The sequence below is a fragment of the Micromys minutus genome, assembly GCF_963924665.1.
Source record: "Micromys minutus genome assembly, chromosome: 16".
Taxonomy (NCBI): domain Eukaryota; kingdom Metazoa; phylum Chordata; class Mammalia; order Rodentia; family Muridae; genus Micromys; species Micromys minutus.
The window spans coordinates 50135346-50151611 of NC_137985.1; the positions used below are offsets into that span (position 1 = coordinate 50135346).

At 42.2% G+C, this 16266-nt stretch overlaps 1 protein-coding gene across 3 annotated transcripts in view; it reads left to right on the top strand.

Annotated features, from left to right (window-relative positions):
• Positions 1-399: 399 nt before the first annotated feature.
• Positions 400-16266, top strand: part of PARP6 (poly(ADP-ribose) polymerase family member 6) — a 30816-nt gene continuing 14949 nt past the window's right edge. For all 3 annotated transcript variants that reach the window (XR_013975354.1, XR_013975355.1, XM_080929777.1), the window contains exons 1-14: positions 400-448; positions 1510-1750; positions 4065-4262; positions 4816-4893; positions 5525-5619; positions 5959-6019; positions 6250-6340; positions 6930-6996; positions 10272-10421; positions 11712-11922; positions 12432-12485; positions 13946-14041; positions 14512-14604; positions 15841-15966. Coding sequence is in view for 1 of the 3 variants with exons in the window: in XM_080929777.1 (XP_080785903.1) it covers positions 4260-4262; positions 4816-4893; positions 5525-5619; positions 5959-6019; positions 6250-6340; positions 6930-6996; positions 10272-10421; positions 11712-11922; positions 12432-12485; positions 13946-14041; positions 14512-14604; positions 15841-15966 (1125 nt within the window). In the remaining 2 variants the exon portion in view is untranslated. The remainder of the gene's footprint in view (positions 449-1509; positions 1751-4064; positions 4263-4815; positions 4894-5524; positions 5620-5958; positions 6020-6249; positions 6341-6929; positions 6997-10271; positions 10422-11711; positions 11923-12431; positions 12486-13945; positions 14042-14511; positions 14605-15840; positions 15967-16266) is intronic.

The window sequence follows — 16266 nt, forward strand, 5'->3', positions numbered from 1 at the left end:
CTCTATATAGGCAATCTAGATTGCCGTTCTTTTTGCAATCCTCCTAGCCACACGAGGCGACAAAGAGAAACATAAAATTTTGGCAAGCCCTGAGCAGCTCTTCCTCACGGTCCCTCCAGGACACAAGGCGCACGCGCCGCTCTCTCGCTTCCTCACGCCTTCGACTAGGGATCACTGCGCATGCGCACCCTGGCTAGCATCCGGGGGCGGGGACCCGCCCAGGTGCAGCTCGCGCCGCGGTTGGTCGGAAGCAGACACCTGATCGCAGCGTCTTCGCCCGAGCATGCGCAGAGTGGCCCAGCGTGCCCGAGCCCGCACGCTGAGGCGTGGGGTGCGCGACCTCACCCTCCCGCCTCGGTCCCCGCCCCTTGGCCTGCCGCTCCGCCCCCGCGGGGCGTCCCGGGCCGCTCGTCCCCTCCGCGGCGGCCGCGCGCGGCCCGGGGTCGCCGTGAGTACTCTCTAGGCTGGCGTGTCGGGAGGCTGGCGCGGGGATGGGGCGGGGCGGCCGGGCGGCGGGCTACGTCCGCCCTGCCCGAGGGACCAAGTGAGGGATGCTGACAGGCTTCGCTCGGCAGGGCGGCTGGCGGCCGTGAGCTGCAGACGGCTTCTCAACCGGGAAGGCCGGAGCGGAGGGCCTTGGGGGACACCTGGAGAGGAGGCCTAGGCCCTGCCCTGCATGCGCAGGTGTCCTCGCGAGCATCTCGGTCTTCTCCCTCCGCGGGTGCCTGGGTTAGCGCTGGCCCGCGGGTGTCGCCCCTCCGCACCTCCCTTATCCCTTTGTTTAGTAGCCTAGTCCTTTTGACACTTCTGTTGGAGGGGAGTTCTCCTCTCCCAGCACACTGAGCTGGAAGTCAAGCACAGAAAGTAGTCGTTGAGATCAGAGGTGTCTCTTGACTAGGTATCCGTTAAATGGTCACTCTTAAAAGTGCCGGTGGACATAGAGAAAAAGACCTTTGTGAGCCGTCCGTCCTAAGGCTTATTTACTCTGGGCATCATCTCATAGAAATAGATCAAGGATGTTACGGGAGCTGTCATCACCCAAAATAAACGCTGAGCTTAACAGCACACCTCTCTGGACACTCTTGTAGTCTTTATTTGATCTAGCTACTCTTAAAAGGTTCAAGATCTTTCCCCCTCTGAACTGCCTTAGTTATTGCCTCGTGACGTGAAAAATGGGTAAATTCGGGACCTATCAAGTGTGCACGTTACTTACGAAAGTTGTTTGACCGCCCTAGGTTGGAGTATTAAATATGTAACATGAAAACTTTGAACTAGGTCATCTTTCAGCCCCCTCTTTTTTTTTTTTTTTTTTAATGTTTATGAATTCTGTGTTCCACCATCTGCCTTTTCCCACACTCCAGCTTTAAAATCCACTCTCCATCCCCGAGAGAAGGGCATTTAGTGTTGAGGATTCAAGTCTTTTTTACTGAAACTGTCTGGTTTGTAAAGCTGGTCATTTCATAACTATCTTTTCCTTAGAAAAACTGATTCCCCCTCCCCTTTTAATAGCAGCAGAAACGGAACAGCAAACCCTGAAGAGATGCTCAGACTTTGTTGACTTCTACAGTGAAAGGCCTTGAAAAAGTTGGCACTTCTAGCCTAAGTGGCCCTCCGTCTTCTGCTCACCCCAAGACAACCCAGGCTAGACTGTAGTGCTTCCCTCTTCATCCAGAGCAGCATTCGACTGTTTTCAAGTCTAAAAGAACCCTGGTCCTGAATTTCATAATCGGCGCCTCAGCTGCTCCTGAAGGTGAATGAAGTCTTGATTTTTACAAAAGCATTTTGATCAATGTTTTGTAGCGGCATTTATGTTCTTATATATTTATCTCCTATTTGGCTTAGGTACATAGCTGAGGGATCATTCACTAATTCAGTAAATGTGTTATAGAGGCTGAGAACAGTGAAAACAGTAAAATCTTTGCTTATAGGTTACAGTTGGGCTGGAGAGGTGGTTTAGTGGTTAGGAGCACTGACTGCTCTGCCGGAGGTCCTGAGTTCAGTTCCCAGCACCACATGGTGGCTCACAACCATCTGTAATGGGATCTGATGCCCTCTTCTGGTGTGCATGAAGTCAGAGCACTCATACAGAGAGAGAGCTTACAATCTGAGGAGAGAGAAATGTAGGAGTGGTTAGAGCTGTGGGGAAGGAAATAATGTGGAGGGGGATCAGAGAATGCTAGTGTGGGTTTTTTATATGGGGCAGTCAAGGTGACCTTTGACCAGAGTGTGGATATCTAAAAAGGCATCCTAAAAGGGGAGAACGGTAGAGACATGTAGTGGGACTATGCTTGCTGTGTTTGAAGAAAAGCAAAGAGACAAAGGGAATCATCCTGCTAACCTTTAGAGTTGACTTTTTAACAAGTTTCCAGGTAATACTGATGTTGTAGGCACACCATCCGCTTAGAACCACTGATGTAAAAAACTAAGGCTTGGTAGAATCACATTAAGGACCAAGAATACTCCTGAGTTTGGAATGGGTTAGATTGAGGAATATGTAGAACCAGGAAGGGCTAGACTAGTGATTTCCTAATTTTGGCTTAATAAATAGAGCTTTTAACTGATTAACATATAGGCTTAATCCCTATTAAAATGTTGTGATTGGTTATGGGATATGGGTGTGTGCTAGCTGAAAGTTACCCAGGTGATCTGAATGTATAGGTATGTTTGTGACTGGATATAGCAGGTAGCAGAAAGTTTTAAAAGCCTGCTACAGTTGCTTTGACGTTATCTATAGTTCAAGCCTTCATAATTTTATAGCTGAGTGTTTTTTCCTGACCTGGTATAAGTGAAGCCTTCAGTGAGGCTAAAAGTAAGGCAGTATAGGATGGAGGTCTTCTAGATTAGAAGTGGGGAGGAGGTTAGTGCTTCTCTGAGTACCTGTTGGATCATTGCTGTAACTGTGGAAGTTAGGTTCCAAGATGACCCTGGAGCATTGCTTTAGTCATGACAACTCAGATAGTGTTTAACAGAGCATCCTTAGTGTTATTGAGAACTCTAAATTAGATGATTGTTTTAAAATGGTTTGTAGTAATGTTGATTTTTTTAAAGATTTAATTTTATTTTTATAAATGTGTGTGTAGGTGGATCTACCAGAGCTATAGCAGTTATGAGCTGCAAGGGGGTGTGTACTGGGAACCCACTTGAGGTCCTCTATGAGAGTAGTTAGCAATATGAACCCCTGAGCCATCTCTCCAGCCCTGTTGAATTTATTTTGAAACAGGGTCCTCTTAATAGTCCAGGCTGAGCTCAAATGTGATCTTCTGTCCCTCCCTCCCTGGAGTTGTAACAGCAACAATGAGGGGTTGGGATATAGCTTGTTGGTTAAAATGTCTGCCATACAAGTGTGAGGACTAGAGTGTGGATCCCTAGAACCTGTGTAAATGTCAGCTGGGCATGGTGGCTATGTGTGATTCCACCTCTAGGAATGTGGGGATAGGATCTCGGCAAGCTGGCTAGCTAGACTAGCCTGTATTGGTGAGACACAGGTTTAGTTGAGAAACTTTGCCTCAGGCAGAGAGTGATTAAGAAAGATTGAAGTCAGCCTTGGAGGCCTGTTTTTTCTTTATACATATACATATATATGTGTGTGTGTGTGTGTGTGTGTGTGTGTGTATACACACACGTATGAATACATATAAAGAAAAAAGTGATAATGGCCCAGTATGGAAATACAGGAGCAAAGAGTTATCTAAAGGGATCTGGTTCTGGTCTTATGGGTGGTGGGGTTAGTATTGTGAAAGCTGTTCATAAATGAACTCATTAACCACAGAAACATTAGCAGTTGGTCCTTCCACTGTTCCTTTTGGTTTTAAGATTCCTGTAACCTTACTCCAGTCCCAACTTGCAACTTTTATTCTATTTGTAGAGTACTTTCAACTGGTTTAAGAACTACTAAGATTTTGTGTGTGTGTGTGTGTGTGTGTGTGTGTGTACATACATATGTGTGTATGTATATTTGTATTCGTTATGCCTCTTTACATGTGTCTAGAGATGCATAAAATACATGTGTATATATACTACCCAGCTAGTAAGTGGTGAACCCAACTGTTATCTACTTCCCACAGGACAGTGACTTATTACCACCACAACAGAGCCTGCCATCCCCAGCAGCAGATTGCCAGCACCTATGACATCATCCACTTCTTTGTCTCATTCTGTGATCTCCTAAATGCTCACCTCGTTGGGCTGGGTTCAGTTGGTGGTATGGAGGGGTGCTGCTTAGCACTGACCTGAGAGTGTGTGTGAAACCCACTGACCCAATGGTGAGGACTCTTTATCTCTACTACTGGTCATCTAAGGGGTAGATAAGACAAAATGCTGACCACCTTTTCCTGGTATTTCCCCCTCTTGCCCTTTTGGCAGTAGCTATTTGAAGTTGAAGGGAGGAGTGTGGAAACTGTTGCTTGAGCTGTGTAGGACTGTTCTCTTTGAAAGGAAGGGGGCGGGGAGAAGTATATACTCTTAAGAGATAGAGGAGTTGGCTGTGGTGGCTTGCACCTGCCATCCCAGCACTTGGGAGGCCAAGGCAGATGAATTGTTGTAAGGTCCAGGCCAGCCAGGTCTGCAGTGAGTCTCTGAACTGAGGGAGTGATGAGGCAGAGCTGAGTACACTTTCCTCTGTCCCACTGAGTCAGAGCTGGGCTGAAGGTACTGTTGGACTCAGGAAGAGATAAGTGCACATGTAAAGGGACTGCAGCTCCAATTATTCTGTCTCCCTGCCCTTTTGTCCTATTCTAGCTCATGCAGTAACGGATCTAACGAAGCAATGTGCCTCTGCCTTTGTGTTTGTTTGTTTGTTTGTTTGTTTGTTTCCAGGACATCAAAGGCCAGTTCTGGAATGATGATGATTCAGAAGGAGATAATGAATCAGAGGAATTTCTGTATGGAGTTCAGGTGAGGTTGTATTCCCCAGAACTCAGTGTTTGATGGTTTTGATTTCCTTGTTGGCTACATCAAGAAAGAAAGAAGTTCTGCTGAACAGAAATGAAATGAAATGAGATGTAATATTGGTGAGGTCTGATGGGAGTCTTTCAAAACTGATTCATTGTCCTTGCTCATACCTAGAACTTGTCATGATCCTACAGTAAAGGATTCCCTTACAGGAAAGCTACCCCAGTATTAGAAGTAATTCCTTCTTCTCTCATTAGCAAAGAGGGTCATGCCATCTTTAGGGTCAAATCTTAAGTGGCTCCTGGAGAGGACTCATCATTACCCAGAACACAGTCCTGAGCACAGTTGCTCAGACACTTAGAACGTTCTTCAGAGAGAGTTCTTCTGACTGTACATAGAAGACGAAGTTTAAGAGGAAAAGCTAGACCTTGAAACATGCAAACTCTTTAAGCAAAGCCTGCCTGTAAACCTGCTGAAGTTTTAGAGAGGGTAGAGAGAGTAGAGAGATACTTGTTCCTGAAATTTGTGCCAGGATTACCAAGAACCTATGTGCACCAGTTTATGTCTCCTGTTCCTGGTGTATCTTTATGTTCTTGTTTCTTTCTTTCTTCTCCTTTGTCTAACTCTTCCTCAGGGGAGCTGTGCAGCTGACCTGTATAGACACCCACAGCTTGATGCAGACATTGAAGCAGTGAAGGAGATCTACAGTGAGAACTCCGTGTCCATCAGGTGGGACTCCAGGGTGACAAGGATTTCTAAAAGGCTCAAGTTTCCTTCTGATGGCGTGATGGACTGATGAATTTATGAGTTTAGTAATAAAAGGATGTTCAGAGTATTTAAACATGGCTGTCAGGAGGGGCTGGGATTAGAACTACTTCTTAGTTACTACCTTTCATCCTAAACGCTTCTGTGTCATTAGTTTCACCTTTGAGGTAATGGCTTGACATGTAGCTAAGCTCTTAAGTATCAAGCACCCTTTTTCCTGTTGCCAGGTTCATTTCTTTATGTTGACTCTGTGGCTTTCTTTCTCTCTTAATGAGCTTCCCCCGTGGTTGTCTGTTTCTGTAGAGAATATGGAACTATCGATGATGTGGACATTGACCTCCACGTCAACATCAGCTTCCTCGATGTAAGTAGTGCCAACAGCATGTGTAGCTTGCACTGTGTATTTATTTATGTAGACTTTGTGTCTTGTACTTGAGTGCTGTATTTGGAACATATATTCTTCATCTCTGTCTTTCCTAGACCATCAACAAACAGTGGTATCTACTGTTATGTGCGTGTGTGTGTCATAGAGAGGAAACGTTTGGTTCATTTCTCTCTGTTGTAAAGCAGAAGTGACTTCTCTTGTTCTTTTAGGAGGAAGTATCTACAGCTTGGAAGGTCCTCCGAACAGAACCTATTGTGTTGAGGCTACGGTTTTCTCTCTCCCAGTACCTTGATGGACCAGGTAACGGGCAGTGACTTTGGGCAAGTGAGCAATCTGTGTGTGGTCTGATCCAAAGTCCTCTGTTCACTGAAGAAGAAATAAAGTTAGAAATAAGACTTTCACTCATTTGTTTCCATTTTCTCTCATAGTATCTTTATCCAGTCATCAGATAGCGTTCTTTGTGATTTGTGAAATTATTTCCTTTGAAGATATTTATTCTTCTCAAAACCTCTCATCTTTTTGATGAAGATATTTGGCATTTATTAAATACCTTCTAGAGTCTACTGCTATCTCAAATTTTCTTTCTCCAAGATGTAAGCATGTCCAGGTCCTTGACACTTGAACACATTGTCTTCTCCAAAAGCCACACTGAAGAACTGAGGACTTGAGTTACCCCACCATTACAAAATTCTCATAGTATTTAAGTCAATAACTGTTTTGTGTTCAGATATCACATTCATAGTTATCTTTAGGTGCAAGTTGGATATGTCTGAGACTATCTAACAGTTCCTATGTCTAGAATCTGAGGAAGCTATCCTGGTGAACTGTGACTTTGGACTTTGTGGAAATTAGAGATCGCATGTATTGGCATTTTCTTTTCTCTTTGCAGAGCCATCAATTGAGGTTTTCCAGCCATCGAATAAGGAAGGGTTTGGGCTAGGTCTTCAGTTGAAAAAGTAAGAACTTTGTTTTTCTTTTGGTCAAGGAAATGTGAGGTAGAAAGACCAAGATATATGTGTGTTAGTCAGCTTTCCATTTCTGTGACAAAATACCTGAATTATTCAACGTAGAAGGAAGAAAAGTTAATTTTAGCTCACAGTTTGAAGGTGTCAACCTACAGTGTTTGACCTTATTTAGATCTTTGACAGCACACTGGTGTATCATTGTGGAAGCATGTGATAGAAAGGTCTGTTGAACTTAACAGTGGCTGGTAAACATGGGCATACAGACACATGCACACATGAGGGGCCAGGGTACCAATCTACCTTGCGAGTGCATAGCTTCCTTCTGCTAGTTCCCACCTCCCAAATACTCCCCAACTTCCTGACAGTGCCACAGACTCGGGGCTAATCCTTCAGCATCTTAACCTTTAGCAGACAGTCACAGTCCAGACTATAACAACAAATGTGTCAGAGCTTTGAATGCGTTTTCTTCTAAAAAAAAAAAAAAAAAACAAAACACTTCCTCTTAAATATTTCTAGGAAAAGCCAGATTTATGGTTTTGGAGGGAAAGCCTGTGATTTTTGAGTGTCTATCATGACACTTTCTGGAAATTCAAGGAGTTCATCGTTAGTGCTTAAGGAAAAGTACAATCCTGGATTGGGAGCCACACCGTTGTTTTCTTTTGTGGTTTTCTTAGAAGGGCTCCAGGGGGCTTGGACAAGTTTAAAGATCTGAATGTAGTAAGATGTTTGTGCTAAAGATTTGATATTCGAGTATTTGGAGCACAAAAAGAACAAAAGCACATTTTCCTGCCTTGGACATTTCCTGCCTTCTCTTCCCTTCCCATGGAGGTCAGTACAGATCCAACAGTTTAGAAGGACACAGAGGAAGGCTTAGTGGGCAGGAAAGGAAGTGCTGTGAGTGAAAAAATGAAAGGAAGAAGATGAATGGGTTTTAAATACGGGCTGGAGAGATGGCTCAGAGGTTAAGAGCACCAACTGCTCTTCCAGAGGTCCTGAGTTCAAATCCCAGCAGTCACATGGTGGCTCACAGCCATCTGTAATGGGATCTGATGCCCTCTTCTGGTGTGTCTGAAGATGGCTACAGTGTACTCATGTACATAAATCCTAAGAAAAAGAATTATTCATATAGACAGAGTGGCTGACACTTGCAAGAATCTAGTCACAGAAAGCAGCTTGTGTGCAGGAGATACTGATGAAAAGGTGCAAGAGATGAAAGCCTCAAATCCAGGAAGACACTGAGCTTTAGGCAGTGAGGACAGTGAGACAAGGTTGGTTGGTTTAACTGTATATTTATTATGTGAGCATGTTTGTGTCATGGTACATGTGTCACAGGGTATATATGTAGATCGAAGTGAACTTGTGGGAGTTGACTGTCTCTTTCTACCATGTGTGTTCCTGGAATCAAACTCACTCAAGTTTTTATTTACTGAGCCATCTTGTCGGCCTCTGTTGAAAATTTGATTTTCTTTTTTAAATTTTATTTTATGTGTATTATTATTTTGCCTGCATGTATTTAAGTGTGGTAGTACCTGTGGAGGCCAGAAGAGGTTGTTGGATTTCTGGAACTGGAGTTAAACAGTGGTTGTAAGAGCCCATATGGGTTTTGGCAACTGGTCCTCTAGAAGACAAGCCAGCACTCTAAACCACAGAGCCATCTCTCCAGCCTCTATTGAAAGGTTTTTAGCAGAGAAAGTACATGGTCTGATGTCGTTTTTAAAAACCACTCTAGCAGCATGCAAAATATTTCAGTAATTTTCCTTTGTTTAAATGTTTTTTATTGTTGGCTGGTGGTAACTCGGAAGCAGAAGCAGGCGGGTCTCAGAGTTCAGGCCAGCCTGGCCTCTAGATCAAGTTCTAGGACAGCCAGGGCTATGCAGAGAAACCATGTCTTAAACAAACAATAAAAAACTAGAGTTACTCATTTTGTTTTATATGTGAATATTTTTCCTACATATATGTACAGACAGAAGATTTACAGGATATAAACTTAGTAATGTGTAAGCTGATTTAGATATATAGAATGTTCTGAGAATCCAGAAATACTTATACTACCAATAAGGATGTAAGAAGACAAACATGTTTGTAGGATAAGAATTTTAAACATGCTGTTAAAAGGGCAACTTTGGAATATAACAAAGTATTCAATTTGCAATATATCAACTTGATAACTTAGAGTAGCAGTTGGGGTTGGAGGTAAGCATCAGTGTACACGGGACTTACTCAAGTCTCCAAGAAACCTTCAAAAGGGTAGACAGGGACAAAGAAACACAAAAATGAGGTCAGAGAAATCTGGACCCCCTCCAGGTACAGCTCAGAGGTAGACCAGTTGCCTAGCTGAAATGCAGGAAAATGAAGTCTTTTATTGAGTTTGGGGAGGGAGGAAGATCATGGTCCCTAAAGACAAGAAGAGGTAGAAATAGATCCTAAGTAGAGAAGTCGGTCTTAACTAGGAGGATCACTGGTCTCCAGAGAATGAAGGATTGAAGATAAGATTTGAAGTAGAAATAGATTTTTTTAAAAGATTTATTTATTATATATAAGTATACTGTAGCTGTCTTCAGACACTCCAGAAGAGGGCATCAGATCTCGTTACAGATGGTTGTGAGCCACCATGTGGTTGCTGGGATTTGAACTCAGGACCTCTGGAAGAGCAGTCAGTGCTCTTAACCACTGAGCCATCTCTCCAGCCCTAGATTTTCGTATTAGGATTGAAAAACTAGGAAAACAGACACCTCATGATTTTTTTCTTAAGAGAAGAAAAAGAGATGATTGATTATAGGTAAAGTTTTGAGTTTGAAGAAGCTGATGAGGTTTTATCTCAATAGCATAAAGTAATTCTACAAAGAGCTTGTTCAGGACAAATGATTTTCAAGTTGGTTTGCAAGGTGAAGACCATCAATTCAGGATTCACCTAACATGATGGTACCTCATGGCCATCGTTACTGCACTGTTTGCAAGGCAGAAGGTTGTATTCTCTTCTATCCTAACACCTCTGTTCTGTTCTCAATGTAGTTATTTGAGGCATTAAATTTTCCAGGCTAAAGGTTTACCTTTACAGCTTCTCCAGAAATGTTCTTGTCCATTGGGTTAGGTAATGGGAGTGAGGTTGGAGAAGGGGCTTTAGGACAGTATTTTCATGTACCAGTGTTATATCAAGGAGGTTTTAGTCATACATTATTCTATCATAACTAGCTTTATACTTTATGAGTCTATGGGTTAGTCCTATTCTTCTGCCTGATCTTGCTTACTCTCCTTGATCTCCCCAGAATCCTGTGTATGTTTACATCCCAACAATGGAAGCATCTGAGCAATGATTTCCTGAAGACGCAGCAGGAGAAGAGGCACAGTTGGTTCAAGGCAAGTGGTACCATCAAGAAGTTCCGAGCTGGCCTCAGCATCTTTTCACCCATTCCCAAGTAAGCATTTCCGTAGAGTATATCCTTTCCAAATACGTGTCTTGTTTCCTTCTCAAATGCCTAGATTAATTTCTTATGTCTTTTCTCTGAGTTCACTCAATTCTGTACCTGAAGCTGATAATAATAACACACGGTCCTGATCTAATAATAATAACACATGGTCCTGATCTAATAATAATAACACACAGTCCTCATCTAATAATAATAGCACATGGTCCTGGTTTCTGTGTCCTTACCCTTCTGTTTGATTCAGTGTTTGTAGCTCTTCTTGTGTAAAGCACAGTAGGTAGCTTTTGGAGGCATGTGTATTTGTTTTCCGTATTTTTAAAGTTTTTGTTGTTTGTTTGTTTATGGGTATTTTGCTTGTGCAATGTGTGTATTTGGTATCCTTTGAGGCCAGAAGAGGGTATTGAATCCCCTGAAGTTGGAGCTACAGATGGATTTGAGCTGCCATGTGGGTGCTGGGAATTAAACCTGAGTCCTTTGCAAGAGCTGAGCCATCTTTCCAGCCCTTCATCTTTCCATCCTATCTTTAGCTCTCTTCCTTATACTTGTCATGAAGACACAGAGTAATAGACAGCAACTTCTTTCTCACATGTAGAATGTACTGATTTCTAGGCTCTGAAAATAAACATTGCTCTATTCTTTGTCTCTGGTTCTGTAGTTCTCCACTTTAGTATCTTGTAATTCTCCAAAGGTAAACACAAAGCTATACTTGTAATGTCCCAGAGATCACTATTATTGATGGTTGGACAGTTGGCATTAGGCAAGGTTTAGAGTGCAACTGCTTGCCTAGCATAGTATTGACTGCTTAGTCCTTCTCTCCCACAACAAAAAATGATCATATCATCTTCAAAGAATATACTTAGCCATACTTATTCTTAATGACATGGTGACTTAGAATCTGCCTTCGCCTTTCTTTATGCTACAACCTAAAGAATATAAAAATAATGATATAAAAGCCAACTGTTAATATTTTCTTTTGACATTTTGAGATAGCAATAGACTGTCACTTGGATTTGTGATCATTTGTGGCCAAGATGTTCCTTTCTCTACTCTTTTAGAGCCCATAGTGAATTCAAAGTTTTATTGTGTGTGTGTGTGTCTGTCTGTGTGTGTGTGTCTGTGTCTGTCTGTCTGTCTGTGTTTCAAGACAAGGTTTCTCTTTGTTGCCCTGGCTGTCATGGAACTCACTCTGTAGACCAGGCCATCCTCAAATTTACGGAGATCTTCCTGCATTTGTCTCCACTGCTCAACTTTGGTTACTTTTTCTTTGTTCTTTCTCTGAAGGTCTCCCAGTTTTCCTATCATACAGGACTCCATGCTGAAAGGCAAACTGGGTGTACCAGAGCTTCGAGTTGGACGCCTTATGAATCGTTCCATTTCTTGCACCATGAAGAACCCAAAAGTAGAGGTGTTTGGTTATCCCCCTAGCCCCCAGGCAGGTCTCCTGTGCCCCCAGCACGTGGGCCTCCCTCCCCCAGCACGGACTTCTCCTTTGGTACATGGGCTGGGTGGGGATGGTTTGATGTGGGCATCAGATGGGTGGGGGTGGAGTGGGAATGAAGGGGCATGAGTTTTCAAAGGGGTGGAGTGGGGTAAAGCTTTCCAGTCAAGTCCAGACATACATCAAGACTGGTATAGTTTTTAACTATTAAATGCTGTATCTAAACTGTCATGCCTGACAGGTTTGTCGGATAGTAGTTATAAAACAGAGTCTAGAGATTGGCATGCCAAGGAGAATTCATGTATAATGTAGGTTGTGGTTACTAGTTGGTAGCAAGTTGCTTTGTGAGCCTATTCTAGCTTTGAGGATGGTTAAAGACAGATGAACTTTTTCAGAACCTTTAACAAAAACTTCTAAAGATCTTTCCAAACTTTTGATTACTTAGGCTGATCTGAGCTAAGGATTAGCAATTTTAGGAGAATCCTGGGTTGTAGGTGTAAATGAGGTGTGTTTGAGTCCCACTTATTTGGAGACTAATGGACTTTGTCTTGTCCTCTTACTAGGTCAGTGGTCACTGCAAGAACATCCCCACTCTGGAGTATGGATTCCTCGTACAGGTAAACAAGTCCAGAGTTCTTTTCCAGAGCTCTTCCCTGCTGCTCACCCATCCAACTGCCTATATTTCCTAGCTCTTGAGTTATTTCCTGAGTTGATTTGTTCCCAGAACTATGTTAAGTATTGATTGAGTAAATGAGAGAAAAGAGCTTGTATTCCATCCTTAAGAGGGTCACAGCATTTTACTGAGAGCATTTACAGCAGTGATTCTTTACCTTCCTAGTGCTGCAACAATTCCTTACGTTGTTGTGACCTCCAACCATAAAATTATTTCCGGTGCTACTTTATAGCTGTAATTTTGCTACTGTTATGAATTGCAATGTAAATATCTTTGTTTTCAATGGTTTTAGGTGACCCTAGTGAAAGGTCCATTCCACTCTCAAAGGAGTCTTGACCCACAAGCTTAGAACCACTGACTTATAGGCTAAATAACTAGCCCATAAGCATGTAAATGGGGACAGCCTGATTTATGCACAAGAACAAGTTAAGTCAGTGTTAAGTAAATAAAAAAAATTTAAACCAAGTAGTTTAAGATATTGCTGTAAGAGCTCTGGATTTGTGCCTTCTTTTTAGTATGGTTTGGTGTGTGTGTGTGTGTGTGTGTGTGTGTGTGTGTGTGTGTGTCTGTGTAGAGATGGGCTAATTGCCTTAGGTGGTAGAAATGGCTTAAGCTCTCCCCTCCAGCATCTAATCTTGAATTGAATACTCACGTGCCACAAATAAAAAGTCTATAATGACTATAACCACTTCAACTGATTAATTAGTACCTGTTAATAAAATACTTTCACCGGAGCCTGTGAAATGGCTAAACTGGTAAAAACACTTGTGCAAGTCTCCAAAGTGCAAGTTAAGGTGCAAGGAAGGACAGTCTCTCTCAATGTAACAGCCCAGGCTGTAACTCTCACCTGCCTCTGCCTCTATAGCATGCGCCACCAGTACCTGGTTTAAAATTTTACTTTTTAAAATTTAAATTAGAGAGGGAGTGAGTGCCTATATGTGCATGCATGCACACACTTGTATATCGTAACACTTACATGAAGTGTCAAAAGACACGTGGGTGTTGGTTCTTTCTTTCTGCATATGGGTCCCATTAACTCTAGTTCACAAGCTTGACGCCCTCCCCCTAGAATTTGAATACTCCCATGGATAAATCTCTTTTCTTGCAACATACCTGTGAGGTGTATAATGTCCTACTTTATCAATGAAAATAAGGCTAAATTGATCTGACTCTCCTGCTTATATCTGATAGTGAATAGCTGATATAGATGTCAGCTCCATCGTTCTATCTCAAAGGTCACACTGCTCTTATTTGTACAGTCACACAGAGTTACTAGTGTAGTGAAGCCATCCACTTAAGTTCAAAATCTAAGCTAGAAAAGTTTAAATTTCCATTATCTCCAAAACAACAAGAAAAACATCTATAATTCCCAAAGCTGTGGACTCTGTTTTGTTCTCTCTCCAGATTATGAAGTATGCAGAACAGAGGATTCCAACGTTGAATGAGTACTGTGTGGTGTGTGATGAGCAGCATGTCTTCCAGAATGGGTCCATGCTCAAGGTATAGGCCCCTGCCCTGTCCTGCTTTCTTGACCATCTCTCTGTTCTTCCTGCGCCTGTATTGAGGAATTCTGTCCTCAATCCTGGAAACTCTAGAAATAATTGCTTTCTTAGAAAACGAGTTTTCTCTGGACTATGAACAGGAATCTGGTATTGACCAGGGTGTACTTGGCTATTCCTAAATCTCACTGGGTAGGCAGAACACTTAGCTATAAATTATAATCTATATGTATATATTTAAGAGTAAAGAGTAATGTTCTAGAAACTCAGAAGAGAGAACTTCTAAATACCTTCAAGACTAGAGAAAAATTTACTAGTAAAGCATTTAAATTTTGATTGATAGTCCCTTCAACATACCCTGCCCACCCCATATTCTTTATGCTCTAGAATTGCGTAAAGTCAGTTGTCTGTCCCTACATCTTCTCAGTACAAAACCCATAGCTCCACTGTCTGTTTTATGTGTCCCTTTAGCCAGCTGTGTGTACTCGCGAGTTGTGCGTCTTCTCCTTCTACACACTGGGAGTCATGTCTGGAGCTGCAGAAGAAGTGGCTACAGGAGCAGAGGTAGGAACAAGACTGGGGAATTGGGACCAAGAAAAATAGAAGAGGCCAAGCATGATGGTACACATCTTTCCTTAATCTCAGGATTTGAATGACAGAGGCAGGAGGATCTCTGAATTTGAGACCAGCTTGTTCTCCATAGTGAGTTTCATTTCAGTGCAACCAGAACTATATAGCAAGACCCTATCTCAAAACAAAGCAAGAAAAAAAAAGCAGAAGAGCCCAGCAATTTCATTCCTTGGAATTTAGCCTCCAAATGTACTTCTGTGCTTAATGATGTTCACTACAATATAAAGCTTATAATAAATCAAAAGTGGAGGCTGGAGAGATACCTCAGAGGTTAAGAGCACTGGCTGTTCTTCCAGAGTTCAATTCCCAGCAATCACATGGTGGCCCACAACCATCTGTAATGAGATCTGGTGCCCTCTTCTGGCGTGCAGGTGTACATGCAGGCAGAATGCTTTATGCATAATAAAAAAGAAAATTTTATTAAAAAAATTTTTAATAAAAAAATGGGCCTCCTATAAACTATAGGAGGCCCATTCAAATCATTGCCTATCTCTACATTGAAACTACTGAACAGATATTATTTATACACATCAAATTGTTATACACAGTTACATCCAAAATCAAATACCAAGTCAGGCTTGTGATGGTGACATGTTTCTTTCACTTCCTAGCTGCTTGGGGGGACAAAGCAGGAGAGTTTGTCAAAAAGTTGCAAGTGCTTAGCAGAGGTGAAGTCCTCTGTGCATTCCCAGCCCTCTTTGCCAAGTAAGAAGAGAACTGATAAGTATTGTATATAAAAATATCTGGAAGGCTACTTATCAAATTTTACAGTTGGAGGATTAGAGATGGTATTTCTTTAATCATTTTGCTAGTATTTGAACTTCGGGTAAAGATTTGTTTATATTTAATGTATATAAGTGTTTTTTCTGCATGTATGTATGTGTACTCTGTGGGCATCTGATGTCCACAGAGATCAGAAGGAAAGTATCAGATCCTTTAGAATTGTAGCTACAGACAATAAGCTGTCATGTAGGTGCTGAGAACTGAACCCTGGTCCTTTGCAAGAGCATCAAGTATTTTTACCCATTGACTCATTTCTCTAGCCCTAGTATTTTTAGACATTTGTATTTTTCTAATTAGAAAGGCATGAAAAAGTATTTGTAGTTTGAAGACAACTTTATTCCCAGAACTAAGTAACCATTTACTTCTTTCCCTTTCTTTTCTCCTAAGGTGGTAGACCTGCTGGTGGCCATGTGTAGAGCAGCTTTGGAGTCCCCTAGAAAAAGCATCATCTTCGAGCCTTATCCCTCTGTGGTGGACCCCACTGATCCCAAGACTCTGGCCTTTAACCCTAAGGTATAGTTGTTTGGGAAGAAAAGGCTAATGAACAGAAATGGTAAATGGTGGGAGGTTGGGTTGTCGTTTCAATACATATAGTTCAAGTAAAGGACAGGAGAGATGGAACTTGTTTCTTGGGTACTCTTTAACTCTAGAGTTAATCTGATGAAATCGCTGGGATTGTCAAAAGAAGGGGAAAAAATTAGTATCTGTTATAATCATGATGGGGAGGAGCATAGGTGTGGGCTAGATGAAGTGGTTCATACCTGCAGTTCCAGAAGTTGGACTGAGGCAGGAGAATTGCTTATGGCTTGAGGA